The sequence below is a fragment of the Conger conger genome, chromosome 6 (genome assembly GCF_963514075.1).
Source record: "Conger conger chromosome 6, fConCon1.1, whole genome shotgun sequence".
In the NCBI taxonomy this organism is placed as follows: domain Eukaryota; kingdom Metazoa; phylum Chordata; class Actinopteri; order Anguilliformes; family Congridae; genus Conger; species Conger conger.
In genome coordinates this window covers 56,825,212-56,840,539 of record NC_083765.1, presented here as the reverse complement: position 1 = coordinate 56,840,539, position 15,328 = coordinate 56,825,212, and the positions used below count along the sequence as shown (strand labels likewise).

The following is a 15,328-nucleotide window of genomic DNA, read 5'->3' as shown; positions in this document are numbered from 1 at the left end:
CTGCACCATCCGTGCCGCCTCATTATTATTATTATTATTATTATTATTATTATTATTATTATTATTATTATTATTATTATTATTATTATTATTATTATTATTATTATTATTATTATTATTATTATTTGATGCTGCATAGGTCCTTTCCTCATCATTATTTATGCATTACAGATTTCCTCATTCTTGAATAAGTGTTTTCAAGGTTTTCTTCAAAATGGTTCACTTTTAATTACATGTTCTTGCCAGCAGAGGGCATTACTGGCTTGGTCCACGTGGTCTACTACCAATATTATTCAGTGTTTAAAGTTTACACTGAGCTACTTTCAGAGGAATGCACACGCACAGTTAATTAAAACATTTTTGCACAAATCTCATTCTTCCCATTCTTTGTGCATGGAAAAGTCTAAAAATGTTTATTCCCACACACTATCTTTTTATTGATGGATGTAAAGTTTGATTCGAAATTGTACAAAACATTTTATAATTCAGTCAACAGGCACATATCGACACATAAATCTTATTTATAGATTTAAGATTTACTCATCCATTTATGAGATAATCCATATGAATTAGGCAATGTTTTTGTGTCCATCGGATGCAATCACTTTAAACGAAGGCTGAATAAATGTAATATTTAAATGATGATCTTATAAATGTTTGTTAAATTGCATATGGGGGTGAAGGCCACCTTCAACAACTTCTGTTCATCAGAGCCGGAAGAATTATATTCAAAATGGCTGCCATCTGGCAACCTGCCACCCATGAATGCATGTGTAATTGGCAGGCTAAAAGACTGCACGGCCCTTTACAGAAACACTGCTATTTTGCCTTACAGATTCAAAGTAACACAAGGCCAAAAGAATAAAACAATGAATTACAAATGAATTCAAATCCCCTGCCACTCGTAATGTGACTGACTTGCATGTGGAATCCACGGTCTCTGGAGTGGTTCAAAAAGAGACGCTCCTAATCACATTTCATGAAAAGCAAATGTCAGCCCATTGTTCTTACCAGCAGGTATTCATTCTGGCCTTCCGTGGGGGAGTGCCTATTGTCCAAAATCTGTCATCTCCACATGTTAATTTGAGGTCTGAATGTATGGATGTCTTTTGTGATTTTTCTTTTTTTACCACTTCTAATTTCTATAAAAGTTTTTGGCTTTGCAATGAAAAATTCATTCAATTTTATATTGATTTTATGTGTGTTGAAATGCATTTTAGAACAGAGTTGTGAAATTTACTGGACTGCTCACTTCTCCTGACCAAATGTTTTTTTTGTTTTATGTTTTATTTGAATTGCTTGTTTACCTCACCTCATACAGATGCTATCCCATCACCATCATTGCTGGAGGACGACTATAATATAATGACTTCAACATCCCACTGCTAGACATTTCCTGAAACAGTGTACAGTTGGCATCTTACAATATCCAAGCCTATTACATACAGTGCCTTGCAAAATTGACCCTTGGCCAATTCCCCTTTTTTTTCTCAATTACAAATGATGCCTTGAAATTTTGCTCTGCGTGATATTTATTTATTTATTATCTTTTTTTAAAGATTTCTTTCCCATTTTCTCCCAGTTTTGGTGCCCAATTGTACCCTGTTTATTTAAATCGCTCGTGCATATTGAGGAAACACTGTGACAACCCTGCCCCTCGGTGGCTGGAAAGAGATCGACGTGCCTTCTTCAAGCCGCATCGTCTCGAGCGGGAGGCGTGCGTATGCAGTGAACCCCCCCACCCTCGGAGCAGCGGCCCAATTATGGCGCTCCTTCATGTCCAAGGACCGAGGTATGGTGTGCAACTGCACCGAGCGAAAGTCCGGCCTTAGCTGTGCGCCACATATTTTATTCATAACATTGGTCTCATGTCAGACAATATCATTATCCTGGTTGATATCCCGGTGAGCATGGTTAGATCAATAATTAAGAAGTTGGACATTGAATCACACCACCCAGGCACTGCCTAGAAAAGATTGTCCTTGAAAGATCGATCCAAGCAAGACACCTTCTATGTGAGGGATGCCACAGAGAGCTCAACAATCACTCAGTTCAGTGGTTGAAAGTGGAGTGAAGATGCCCCATCTCAAGCGCTCTGCATACAACTACGTCGTACGAGAGGGTGGCAAGAATTACCAATCATCTAAATGCACAAAGCAGGAGAGAAACCCAGATGTGGGAGAAGGTTTCGTGGCTAGATGAGACCAAGATAGATTTTAAGGGTTATACTGTGGTGCACACCTAACACTGCCCATATCTCAAGAAACACCATTGCTACAGTGTATAAGTATAGTGGTGGCAGCAACATGCTATGGGGATGCCTTTCATCAGCGGGACTGGGTATTTTGTTAAAATTGAAGAATGGCAGGAGTCAAATTATTACAAGAAAACCTGTTTCAGTCTACTAAATCTGAAGCTGGGGAGAAAGTTCACCGTTCAGCAGGACAATGATCCCAAGCATAAAGCACGGAGAGCTTTGAGGGGAGTGGCTCAAGAACGAACATGTGAATGTCCTACAGTCCAAAGTCCTGATCTCAATTCTCAATGGAGAATCTTACTTTATTTAAAAGATATTGGTCCACAAGCATCATGCAACCAACCTCAGTAATATTGAAAAAATGAAATAGGAATATTGTTTGAATAATCCAGCTATGATATATTGTGGCAAAACATTTCCTGGAATGTTTCTTTTTCTGGTCGCTTGTTTTGCTGAAAGTGCTTGCATTTTTTTCTCCTGATAAATGTTTCAGGAATCCAAAATGACTCATATTCATTCATATTTAGTTGTTTTTCCTGCTCGATACCATTTTGAACTCAATCCAATACATGTCTACCGTCCTTACAAGTGAAAAATCACACACAAAAATCATGAATTTCCATCTTACGAATAGTCATTCCTTAGAAACCCTTGTTGAATTTGACAGCTTTTAAATACACTCAGTGAGCACTTTAGGTATTTATTAGACTTATTCGTCTTCTGCGGCTGTAGCCTATCCACTTAGAGGTTTGACACGTTGTATGTTCAGAGATGGTCATCAGCATACCACTGTTGTAATGCTTGGTTGTTTGTGTTACTGTCACCTTCCCTTTAACAGTCTGGCCATTCTCCTCTGACCTTCAATTAATTAATTAATGAAATTAATGACACATTTTTGCCCGCAGAACTGTTGCTCACTGGATGTTTTTTGTTTTTCGCACCATTCTCTGCAAACTCTAGTGACTGTTCTGTGTAAAAATCTCAGGAAATCAACCCACGGTAAAAGTCACTTAGATCACATTTCTTCCTTATTCTAACATTTGGTCTGAAAAACAGCTGGACCTCTTGACAATGTCTGCATGCTTTCATGCATTCAGTTGCTGCCACATGATTGGCTAATGACTAAAGCTGGTGTACAGGTCTACCTAATAAAGTGGTCGCTGAGTGTATATGTCATTTTTCTCCAGTGGTGGAGATGCATTGTTTTGCCCCTAGCTGATGTAGATTTGGTGAAATAACAAGTAGTACATTTTCAGTAGTACATTATATCAAATCCATGAATACTTCCTCATTGATGGGATACTTCAAGCTTGAGGGGACACATGCCCTTCAAATACTGCAATCAGTAAAGTAACTCACACACACACACACACACACACACTCACATACACACACACAAAAGTCGATCAGATATATGGATAAAATAAGTTCAAAATGTGTAGCTGTGAATAGTTGTTGATATGTACCTTAACACAAAAAAAACAAAGATAATAATTAATTCTTAACATCTTATTAACATCTTCATTAATATCTTTTTTAATTATTTCAATTCATTATCATACCTGCATGTACAGCAATTTGTGATCATGATATTTTGCATCATGTTTCATGAAAATGTGATATCATGAAAGCCCTTGTCTGAATACTTTAGCACAGCATTGAACATTCATTAAAAAAACACTAACCAGGTTACTGTTACATGCAACCCTCTTTAACAATGACGCGGCTCAGGCTACAAGGGCAGAGTCCTGCAGACTCAAGAGTGTGATGCTAATGATAGCAATTAATGGGGCCTGACAGAACAATCTGCCGGTTATTGTTTCCTTATGAAAGCTCTCCAGCTCACACACAGTCCTGGTGAGAGGGACAGCCTGGCAAAGAGCAGACCCCAGAAGTGAGGTGCCACGCAGCTGATCCTATTGTAAGGATTAGCTCAATTAGGCCTGACTCCTTATAATCCCACGCAACTGTCACAAGGGGCTTCGCTTTCCAGTAATATGGCAACACACTTGTCCCTGGCATCTGGTGTGCACAGTACGAGAAAGAAAAACAATATAGCTTTCGACCTGTCTGTAGCTTAGCTTGTTGCCAGTTATGTTTCAACTGATGCCCATGCTCTTCTTTGACCTTGACTTTCCGGTGGGTTATCATTGTGCTGGTCTGTTAACTGCTGGAAGTTTTAGTTTATAACAAGTACTGTGCAATTGTTACACTGTAGTTTGTACAGCTGTAACACAAAGATAAGTTATTCTGATAAGGTAGAGTCTTTGCACAGTGCATATAGGGCATCATATTTTATGACAGTTTACAGTCCACTACATTGTGCTAAATGTGTATGGTAAGTACTGACCACCCAGATTGGCTTAAAATAGATTTTTAAAATTCTTATATTTGTTACATGTAATTATATCTGATTCATGTAATTTTGCGCATCATACCTTCACAAAACACAAATGGCACTTAAATTGTTAAATGTGATCTAGCAGTGGTAATTAGCAAGCATTCACCATATTTTTATCTATATTGTTTGGGACTGAGATAAAGACAATAGGCCTCATGCAAGAACATTTCCGTATTCTTATGATAAATTAATCTTACTGTTTTTGTTCAAAGGGCTCGTACGAGTGTGCCACGTTGGATTCAACAAACGCACTTAACTTCAGAAAACTGTCAAAAATGTTCTAAATGTTCGAAATGTTCTAAATGAATACAATATACCTGTGGTATTGTAGGTGGGTTCCATTGCATAGATGGTCAATGGGATTAACAAGAGCAAGGGACATCTCATGTGGTCGTTACCTGATTGGGTAGACTGTGGTTCATTGTTTTTTTGGCAAAACAATAATATGGCGGACCATTGATAAACGTTCTCTAATTCCTCCTAAACAGTCCACTAAAATATGTTTTGGAAAACATTTGAGGTAAGAAATAAGCAATGCAGGTGCTGAATCTTGATTCATTTTTGATCTGCAACACCTAGTTTGAAAGTTTGACCCAAGGTTCTGCACTGCAAGGAATGCAGTTGGAAATTAATGGAATGCATGTTTACAGCTAGGGGCAAAACAATGCATCTCCACCACTGAAGAAAAATGACATATACACTCAGCGACCACTTTATTAGGTAGACCTGTACACCAGCTTTAGTCATTAGCCAATCATGTGGCAGCAACTGAATGCATGAAAGCATGCACACATTGTCAAGAGGTCCAGCTGTTTTTTTGGCAAAACAATAATATGGCGGACCATTGATAAACATTCTCTAATTCCTCCTAAATAGTTCACTAAAATATGTTTTGGAAAACATTTGAGGTAAGAAATAAGCAATGCCGGTGCTGAATCTTGATTCATTTTTGATCTGCAACACCTAGTTGAATGGAATGCATGTTTACATGATTCATAGGACAGGACAGGACTACTCATAAATGTTGTTCCTACCTAAGAAGCAATAAAAATAAGAGAAAATTGGTGAATGCATCAATATCTCTTAAATCACTCATACAAGCAATTTAAGAACAAATCTGTTCGTACAAGTGATTCTTGCATGAGGCGCAATATTTGTTAGGTATTTTGACATTGTTTTTATGACAATTTGCTAATTCACAATACTGTTATAGACAGTGTGTTATTACTACATGTGGTTCTGTCTGTGCTATAATGTCACTGTCATGTCATTTAACTAACATGTTAGAAACTGTGTTCCCTCAGAAGCCCTCTCACACAAGGAGATTCCTAGAGCAACAATGAAAATGGTGGATAGTAACAGTAGATGATTAAAAGCAGGTATTGGATAATGTCATGACCAATCCCTTGACCATGACACCCTCGTACAGCCCTCAGTGCCAATTAACAAGACCTTTGGGACCTTTTCCAGCTGTCCACATGCTCAGTAAAATCTGATGTTTGAGAGGCAAACAGCTAATCAACAAGAGGCTTTGGTTTATCAGATATGATCTGTAAGGTTCCATTGGGAATTTCCAACTACAGAGCCGGATCAAGGCCATTAGAGTTCCGGTCCTGGAGGGCCAGTGTGTATACAGATTGTTGATTCCACCAATGACCCTGGCTAAATGAGCTAATTAGCTTTATTCACTAGCACTGGTTCACTTTAGATTAGATCACAGTAAAACATTTCCTACAGGGACAGGAGAACAGCCATCGTCAGTCAATCAGGGGCTTATCAAGAAATGTAGCTGAAGTGTCAGGTGTGAATGTTATGGCGAATAAAGTTTTTAAGGCAAGTAGCCATGAAAACCAGAAACAGATACGGCCCACTTTACCCACCTCTGTGTTGAAAATGAGTGCATAGTTTGGCCTGCCTGAATCAAGCATTTCTGCTGTCAGTGCATTGTGAAACCAAAAAACATGCCCAATCCCAAAATGAACTCACCATTAATCTTTAATGAACCGTCTATGGTGAAAGCTCCCAGGTTTAACCATCGTGCCCAACAAAGAACCCTTGAACTAGACAGGGTTCCTCTGTGGAGATACAGAGGAGCCTTTAAGAAGACTTTCTTCTGAGACTGTAGCTAGATAGTATCCCCAGGAATGCTGTCATGGACTTTCCATAAGGGAAGTTAATGAAACGGTGAGAACTTGTGGCCTCCTGGCACAATGTGGGGACGACAGAGCCTGGGGCGGGTGGTGACGGGCCAATGCGGTCTGCGCTGTAACAAGCCCGCATCGGACCCGGCCATCTAAACATTATTGACCGCTCAATTTGCGGCTCCCCTTTCTTGGTGTCCGGTCACACGCCTACCGCCACCTCCGGGACACTGAGGCCGCGGTTCCGTCTGTCGGGCCTGTCAGGCACGGCGACGCGTCTGAAGAATGAGGGCAGGCAGGTGGTGTGACTAAAGCCAGGGCTTGTTAGGAGGGGGCAGGAACGGGAGGGGGGGCATCAGGCAGTGCTCCACACCCACCCAACTGTTCCCTTTCAGCACCGCTCATTCTTTTTAAGTTTTCTTTTTCTTCTTTACAACACATTAACAAAACGGTTTACAAACCGTGGCTGAGATTTTATCCGCCCGACTTCCACCAAGATTTATTCAGCCGGGTCGGTCCAATGAGCATGAAGCTCTGCCGCTGCCATGCTTTACACAATACCACATGGCCCAATGTGAATGCATCATATCAGCCCCATTCATTTCAGTCCTTCATTATGTGGATATTGCTGTCACAATGTATATGAATTCATTTGTAGGGTAACTGGGTCAACATATAGCCCAAATATCTCTCCCAACTTACAAATAATAACATACATTTTTACAAGTAGGCCTCAGAAACAATATATTTCAATGTGTACGTAAATTTGTTCTGGATGCTAGTAAGTTGATTGGTCAGTTAAAAACTGCCATCAACTGCTAGGATTTGAAATACAATCTGTTTCTGAGGTTGAAGTTAGCTTTCAAATCCATTGTAACAGCCATATTTACCAGCTAGTGACAGAATAAAAATGGGACACTTAAAAAAAGTCTCATAAGTACCAGATACTTAGTTTTAAAATGGTGGCAGTGAGAGTCAAACAAAAAATGCTTTGTCAAAATGAATTTAATATACAAATTTTTTTTTTTTAATGCGTTTAAAAGCAACTAAGCCAAAGAATGGAAATTTTCTTAAAGGAGACAGCTTGCACCATACCCAAGTCTCAGCCACTACCCTGCGAAGACAGAGTGCTGTCCATTTAAATGAGCTTTTATAATTTAATTTGACTTTAACTGCATCATCGTTTCCTCACACACAGGTTGAGGCCCCTTGGCCGAACAATAGAGTCTTCCAAGGGGAAGGAGCCCAGTGCTGGCCAAAGGTTAAGCAGGCCTACCAGCCATGATAAATCACTGCTAATGGGGCCCCCATTGTCCTACGATGCCGTTGCTCACTTTTTAGACTGTCGCCTTCTGGTTGTAAAGCCGGCGCAGCTAATGAACGGGCTACTTTGAACTTTTACACCATATTGATTGGCTTCCTCGAGCAGATGTCCGCGGCTATGCAACTGGTAAATGTACATTAAAACAACAAAGGAGATGGGCTGGGAGAGGGAGGAGAGGAGGGTAGAGGGTGCGTGGGTGCGTGTGGGCTGGGGATAGGAGGCATTTCAGGGAACTCCGTTTTAAAACAATTTGTTTCCCATTTTGCCTTTGTGTCAGGGACCTGCATTGTAAGTGAGTGGATCGAAATGATGTGGCCGTTTGAGTTCACTATAACCTGAATCATGTGTTGATGTATTGGGCAGGTGCCATGAGATGTAACCTTTTGTAAATTATCATTGGATTTAAAAAGGTGCAAGAGAGAAAATATACATTTAAATTAACTTCTCCAAATCAAGTATATTTCCATCCAAACTAACAGAGAAAAAGCAAGCTTTTTGCTGAAACAATCTGTACACAATACCATGTTCATTTCTGTTCTGCACCCATCCAGTGATGTGTGAAGTGAAGCGATGAGTGTAATTTTTGGTATCTAAGAGCAGGATCAAAGTAAAACCTTGAGCAATCATCCACTTAAATTGGTAAACCTATGGTAAATATGCTGATAACAGCGAAAACCTCAGCAGGACTGGTAATGGTTGTGATCCCAAGGTTTTAAATCAAGCTCCTGTTGAACATTCTACACTTGAAGGGAAAATAAACAAATTTTACTTGAGTTTCATACTATATTTAACAGTGTTTACCCTAAATGTGTCTCTCTCGTGACCCCCAAGAGAAGTAATGGCCTTAAACAGGCATGACAAGACATTTGTCTGAGTATGGACTGTGTGGAAGAAAAAGGTATTGCGCTGATGACCATATAATCACTGCTATTGTGTTAGACACAGGGAATTAGCACCCAGCTAGGTGGCTGGTTGTCCTTTTAACATGGGTCTCCACAGGCTGCTAAATCACTTTAACAAGCATGCAGGAACTCACTTTTACAGCAAAAGAAAATCACTGTCAATATTGAACATTTTTGTCTTGGTTTCTAACAAAACAATCCTTTGCAGATATGAACACAATTCAGTTTGACACTGGAATTGTAAACCTACACCGCCTTGCAGGGAAATAATTGTAAAACTGCAATGAAATTAGACCTGCATATGAAAAATTCTTACTAAAAAACACACATACCGTTTAGCTAACACATTGTATTTGCTGTTTAAGTCTAGCTTCGGGATTCTTATTGTACGCAAGTCAGTGAGGACAAGCTTCACAAAGCCACTGCCTTTTTACAAGCTGGACTCCTCAGTCCACCACAGCACTGTTGGCCACAGTGATGTGACATTTTTATCCCTTTTTAATACACTGCACTCCTTGCCCTCATGAACCTGCTGAAAGGCTCCTTTAAACAGCGCTGACCGCCAGGCAGGAAGGGGGGTATGCCGCTTTTATTCAGTGCCTGAGATAACACCATAGAAAATGATAGACTCCTCAGAATTGTTTGGCCCCTCGGCCATTGTTCTTGGTCTTAGTGAATGAGGCTCTTTTGAGGCCCTTGGGGGGCCAGCGCAGGTAGGAGGCCCACAGAGATAATGGCCGGCCCATGGCTGATTGCCCACTTATGAGCAGCCCTGAAAGGCCTCAGACACTGCTGAATAGACTCCCACTCACTTCCACCAGCTTTCTCTCCAGCTCAGCCTTCCAGGGACAGGAGCTGCTGTTACTCTTAAAGTCACTTGTTCCTCTGCACTGCTGAACTAGAAAAAATAACATTTTCCTTTATAAATGTTGATAATGTTGAAATGTTGGTGTTAATTTCTCAAGGTGACTTACTTGCTTAAACGTTTCAATGTAATAGTATAACATGAATCATGAATTGTTTTTAACTTGCTTTTCCTGTCAAACTTCTCGGTTGGGTTAATGTTTTTTGCCCTTTGCCTGCCAAAATTTAATGTCTAATTGAAATATAATGGAGTGATATGTCTGTACATCTGTAGTGAAACTCCTTAGAAATGACTTCCTCTTCTTTTTGGATCTATTGAGAGCATTCCTAATGAACACCAACACTCTTAAAAGCTTGCACTGCAGCACCAATAACATTAAGCATACAATAGTATTTGAGTAAATACGTAACTAGTATTTGGAAGTTCTACTTCCTTCCCTTCTGTTGTGGTTGTGACATCTTGATGGGTTCAGATCCTAGGTAAAAAGCTACTCTGACAGGCAGTAGGAAAGGCTAGTGGTTAACAGGGAGCTAAACATTAGCCAAGCTGTAAATGGGATTGTTCTGCTGTCACTGCATTAACAGCCAAAGCAACTGAAATAGATCTGGAGCTTCAACTTGCATAGCCAGGGTCTACCTGACAAGAGCTATACTGTTTTAACCCTTTTACACTGTTAAAATTTATTGTGTTGTCATCACAAGTCTATTTTGTGCCCATGACTGCGATATTTCTGGGAGTACATCATGTAATACTCCAAAGTAGAGCAAGAATGATGGTGTGTAGGCACTAAGGGAGAATCCAATTCCTTACCTTGTTATCTGAAAGTTCATTTCAGGCCATCGTTTTATTTGACTTCCCCTTCTATGTCTACATTCCAATGGTCTCACTCTACTCCAGAATAAGGACCCGCCATTGTCCTTTCTTTTATGGTGTCTGATTATCATGTAAAAAGGAAATTTTGGTGGTCACTTTGGCTAAAAGCATCTGCTGAATGACAGGGGCTACCACTCTACGTCAAATATTAAGTGTGAAAAGCTCACTGAATTCTATCTGGGTCCATTTCAGCTATAATGACTGTTAATGGAGAGACAGCAGGAAAGGCTAATATACAGCATAGCTAATTATTTACTGCATGCTACCCATTCCAGAAGGCACCAGCCCAGTGTGGCCTACAGCCTAAATGTCTGTTTTACCATCATGCCAGAGTACCATCAGCACTGGAATTTCCCCAATATGAAGCTCTCCTCACTGAGGGGCAAGCCAGATCTGTTGGTGGTTTGGCATGGTGCATTAGAATAGGTATTAAATAATCTGAGCATTTGAGTTACTTGTGGAGTCACTACATTCAAAGTAAAATTATTGACTATTATATTACACAGTATTTATCATGTACAATGCTCCATCTGCCTGTGACTACAAGACCATAATGCATATATTGATTCCTCCCTAATATTTTCAGAATTACATCAATCTTGCTAAATGTATTATGAGAGATGCCTTTGTCAGATCTACTAAAAGGATCGTAGACTTGATTGATGTACCCTCTAATATTGTGCATGTTCATGCTAACTTTTATAGATAATATAAAATACACAGATATACAGGTTATTGTTTAAATAGAAAATGCCTTTATATTGTCTCTTTCTTGTTGAATTGTCTCACAGTTTAATAATTCTCTTGACAAAACAGCAAGAGGATTTAACATGTAAAAGTAGCATTTCATTAAATTTAAATGGTCATAAAAGACAATGATATCCAAGGGCAAAGCTTGAAGATCGATCATAATGTCTACATAATGTGTATTATACAATACATTTTTCACATTTCATCTGAGTCCTATATTTGATTCTTCAGTAACAAACTATGGACAACAGAAAGGACAAGAAATATCACCACGGCGTCGCATCCCTCTCTTGCCTTGACCGAAAGAGGTCAGAGGAACAGGCCATTCGTTAGGTCCTTTCGTGAGGTTTGTAAGAATGTGCCAGCAGTGACCAGAAAGATCTTGGTGTGTTAACTAAGCCCCATTCTTTCTTCACGGTGCATCACTAAAAGGGCTGTCCGAGCATTGGGGTGAGGGGTACAGGATTTGATTGGCAGTATCTGTTGAAGGCAATGAACTCTGCTTCCACATTGTCTTAATGTGTCTGTGCATAGCTGTTTGAGTGCGACCCCCTCCATCTGTTTCAGATAATCTGAGCATCATTTCAGCCTACTTGTTCTGGCTCATGCCCTTTCACAATGTGCTATTATCACCACACTGACACAGGAGCCAAAGCAGGGAATAACACTCAGGGATATTGTCCCTTTGGACTGCTGATGTGGTACATTAGTACCTCTGGATGAATACATGGACACGTAATAAAGCCGCAAAACAGTGATGCCAGATTGTTAAAAAGAACCCTCACTTCGCCACCGAGGCAGAATATAAAAGGCATATTCTGGCATATCATTGTTTATTTATTGCACAATTGTTTTGCAAATTATTCGATACAGACATATTTCTGGAGAATCCAGTATCCCACCCCGTTATGAAGCTACGACTGCTTTCAGACCAATGTTTAAGTTTATTACGTAATCCATTCAGCCATTTTCGAGAAAACTATCTATTTGCCGGGACTATACCTAAACTAACGTCGTCTTGAACTGTTTCTTATTGCTGTGTAAATGCATTGCTAGGTCATTTCAGTACTAAACTAATGTAAAACATGGCATACTTTTTGTACGGGGTTTCCTACACTTTCCACACTTTCCAACAAGGTATAATGTGTCATATTCAGGCGATGGGCAGTTAAAGAATATCACTGCATTCACAAAGCTGAATTAATATCCATATGTGCGTAATTACAGGATTTGGACTTGCTCGAGATAAACCTGTCATTGTACTGGCTAACGGGGCTAACAGGGCTAATGGGGCACTCAATGACCTAATTTGATTTAAAGTTCATTTTAAAATGTTGGTTAGAAAGAATTATGGTGAGTAATCCTTTTTGGAGAGCTTTTTGGACACTTTGGGCATGATTTATAAAAACATACACTCACATATATGTAGGTAAATTTTCTTCATATTTTGTATAAAATCATGTGTTTTAATAGAAAAAGAAGCTTTTCTGATCATTCATGTGTCTGTACAAAACGATATGCAGCTCACCCCAATGTGGAATTTGAATGCCAGTGGATATCTTTACCAAGTCTTGTACACAAGTTGAAATCATGTTTGTGCACAAATAAATTAGTTCTGGATTGGTCCTTCACTTCGAAATTGAGATATTGAGCTATAAACTGGGTGGCACGGATGGTGCAGTGGGTAGCACTGCTGCCTCACAGCAAGGAGGTCCTGGGTTCGAATCCCCGTTGGCCGGGGCCTCTCTGTGCGGAGTTTGCATGTTCTCCCCGTGTCTGCGTGGGTTTCCTCTGGGTACTCTGGTTTCCTCCCACAGTCCAAAGACATGCACGTTAGGCTGATTGGAGAGTCTAAATTGCCCATAGGTATGAGTGTGTGAGTGTGTGAGTGTGTGAGTGAATGGTGTGTGTGCCCTGTGATGGACTGGTGACCTGTCCAGGGTGTATTCCTGCCTTTCACCCAATGTATGCTGGGATAGGCTCCAGCCCCCCTGTGACCCTATTCAGGATAAGCGGGTTAAGATAATGGATGGATGGATGGATGGATGGATGGATGGATGGATGGATGGAGCTATAAACTATAAAAACATTGGGTGTTTAGATTTTTTTTTTTGTATTTTACTGTCTTTTGTGTACATGCTCTAACATAAATTTGTTCAGACTGTAATGGAATAAGCCTCTTATTTAATTTAAGTCTTCAACCACGTGTTCTGTAAATAGTTTGGAAATTGCCCTCTGGGGGGGAGGGTACAGAACTTTAAAGAAATTAATGTATCCAGAGGAACACAACTTACAGTACTATGCGGCAGACATGCGTAAATCTACATATCCATTCTTAATGTTGAATGGTTCTGTCAAAAATTCCATCATCTGACAAGAATATTGAAATAAAATCTACTGTTTTACTCAAATGAAGGAGTTCATCCAAGTGTTTGTTAAAATTTGTTTGTTTTTTTAAATGTGAAAACATTGCGTTTTCTAACCAGTTCGGCAGCAGGATCAGAAAGACACCTGAACAATACAATACCAGGGCAATACCAGTATTCACATGAAGTTCCTAATGATTCTAAGAGCTCAAATTCTGATTTCTTTCTTCTCTGCTGGGGATGGTGGTACCCATCACAGGGGCAGCGATAGCTTGTCCTGTATCTGGTCTACTGTTCCTCCAGCTCCTCAGGTGTGTCAGCATCTCAGGAGTGCTATGGGACCATTGAGACCATCAACTCTGTTCACAGGCATGAAGGCAGCTGGTGCCTTCTGCTAATCATGGCAGCTGTTTCTTCATGTCTCATCAGATGGCAATGAATAGTCCCAGCCTCTCCAGCCCTTAGAGATACTGAAAGCTGTATCTGGTGTTTTTGGACTGAAAGCAATGTTGTTTTGAACATGAGGCACCTAGAGGAAGGGCCTTCCTTTGAGTCACGGAATTCTTTTGTTCTGATTAATCATAGAGTAGTTCAAGATTTTTTCTCCTTTTCTTTGGTCTGACTGAATGCCCTGTTGCTTAAAATAATCAAGCAATTCTATTGCTGCCTAAAGAGACTATACCTAGCACTCAGCGGCAATGTTACATTGTCTCTACATTATAATGGAGTATTAAAGTGCAATGGCTTTTCTATGCAAGAAAACCTTTATCCCATCTTTACTTATTCATATACCTCCCCATTAACAGACCTCTTTTGTCAAAAGATGGGAATCTCGAGAGCCGCGTTGGCACACGGCTGAAGAAACGGACCTTGGAGCAGTCGCAGTTTGTTGCAGCCGCACACAGAGGGTTCTATTCCAACGATTGCAACAGCACCCCGGGCGCCTCTGAATCATGGTCACGGGCAAGATGATCACCTGATCCATCCAGGCTGCCAATGGATGGGGTGTAAGCGACGTATCCCTAGTTAACACATGAGCACATGGAATAGATAGGGTACAATTGGCTACTAAATTAGGAGAAAACTGCAAAAGGTTTTTATAGAAAGATGGGAATCTACATGACAGATATAGTACTATGGCATTTAGTTTGAATTCAAACATGGATATGTAAAGCATTTATGTTGGGTGACTATAGTTGGGTGAAATTACCAAACTGGCAGTGCAAGAACCTACAGTAAAAGCAAGCCTGAAACAAAAAAATCCATCTGGCAGTAAGAAATGGTGGCATCTTTGAACAGGTGAAGGCCCATGTGCAGGATTAACATACAAGGATGACCATCCAACATAAAGAGGTGGCTCACCCTCAATTTAGCAAATATTGTTAGATATAGGCAAACTGTTTTTAAAGGTCCAATCATTTTGAATGTTGTAAAATGATGCTGAGTAAA

At 40.1% G+C, this 15,328-nt stretch overlaps 1 protein-coding gene across 1 annotated transcript in view; it reads left to right on the top strand.

Annotated features, from left to right (window-relative positions):
- Positions 1-15,328, top strand: part of LOC133131610 (homeobox protein DBX1-B-like) — a 30,110-nt gene that overhangs the window by 3,830 nt on the left and 10,952 nt on the right. Inside the window, exon 2 of the mRNA XM_061246982.1 lies at positions 1,673-1,792. Coding sequence (XP_061102966.1) covers positions 1,673-1,792 — 120 coding nt within the window. The remainder of the gene's footprint in view (positions 1-1,672; positions 1,793-15,328) is intronic.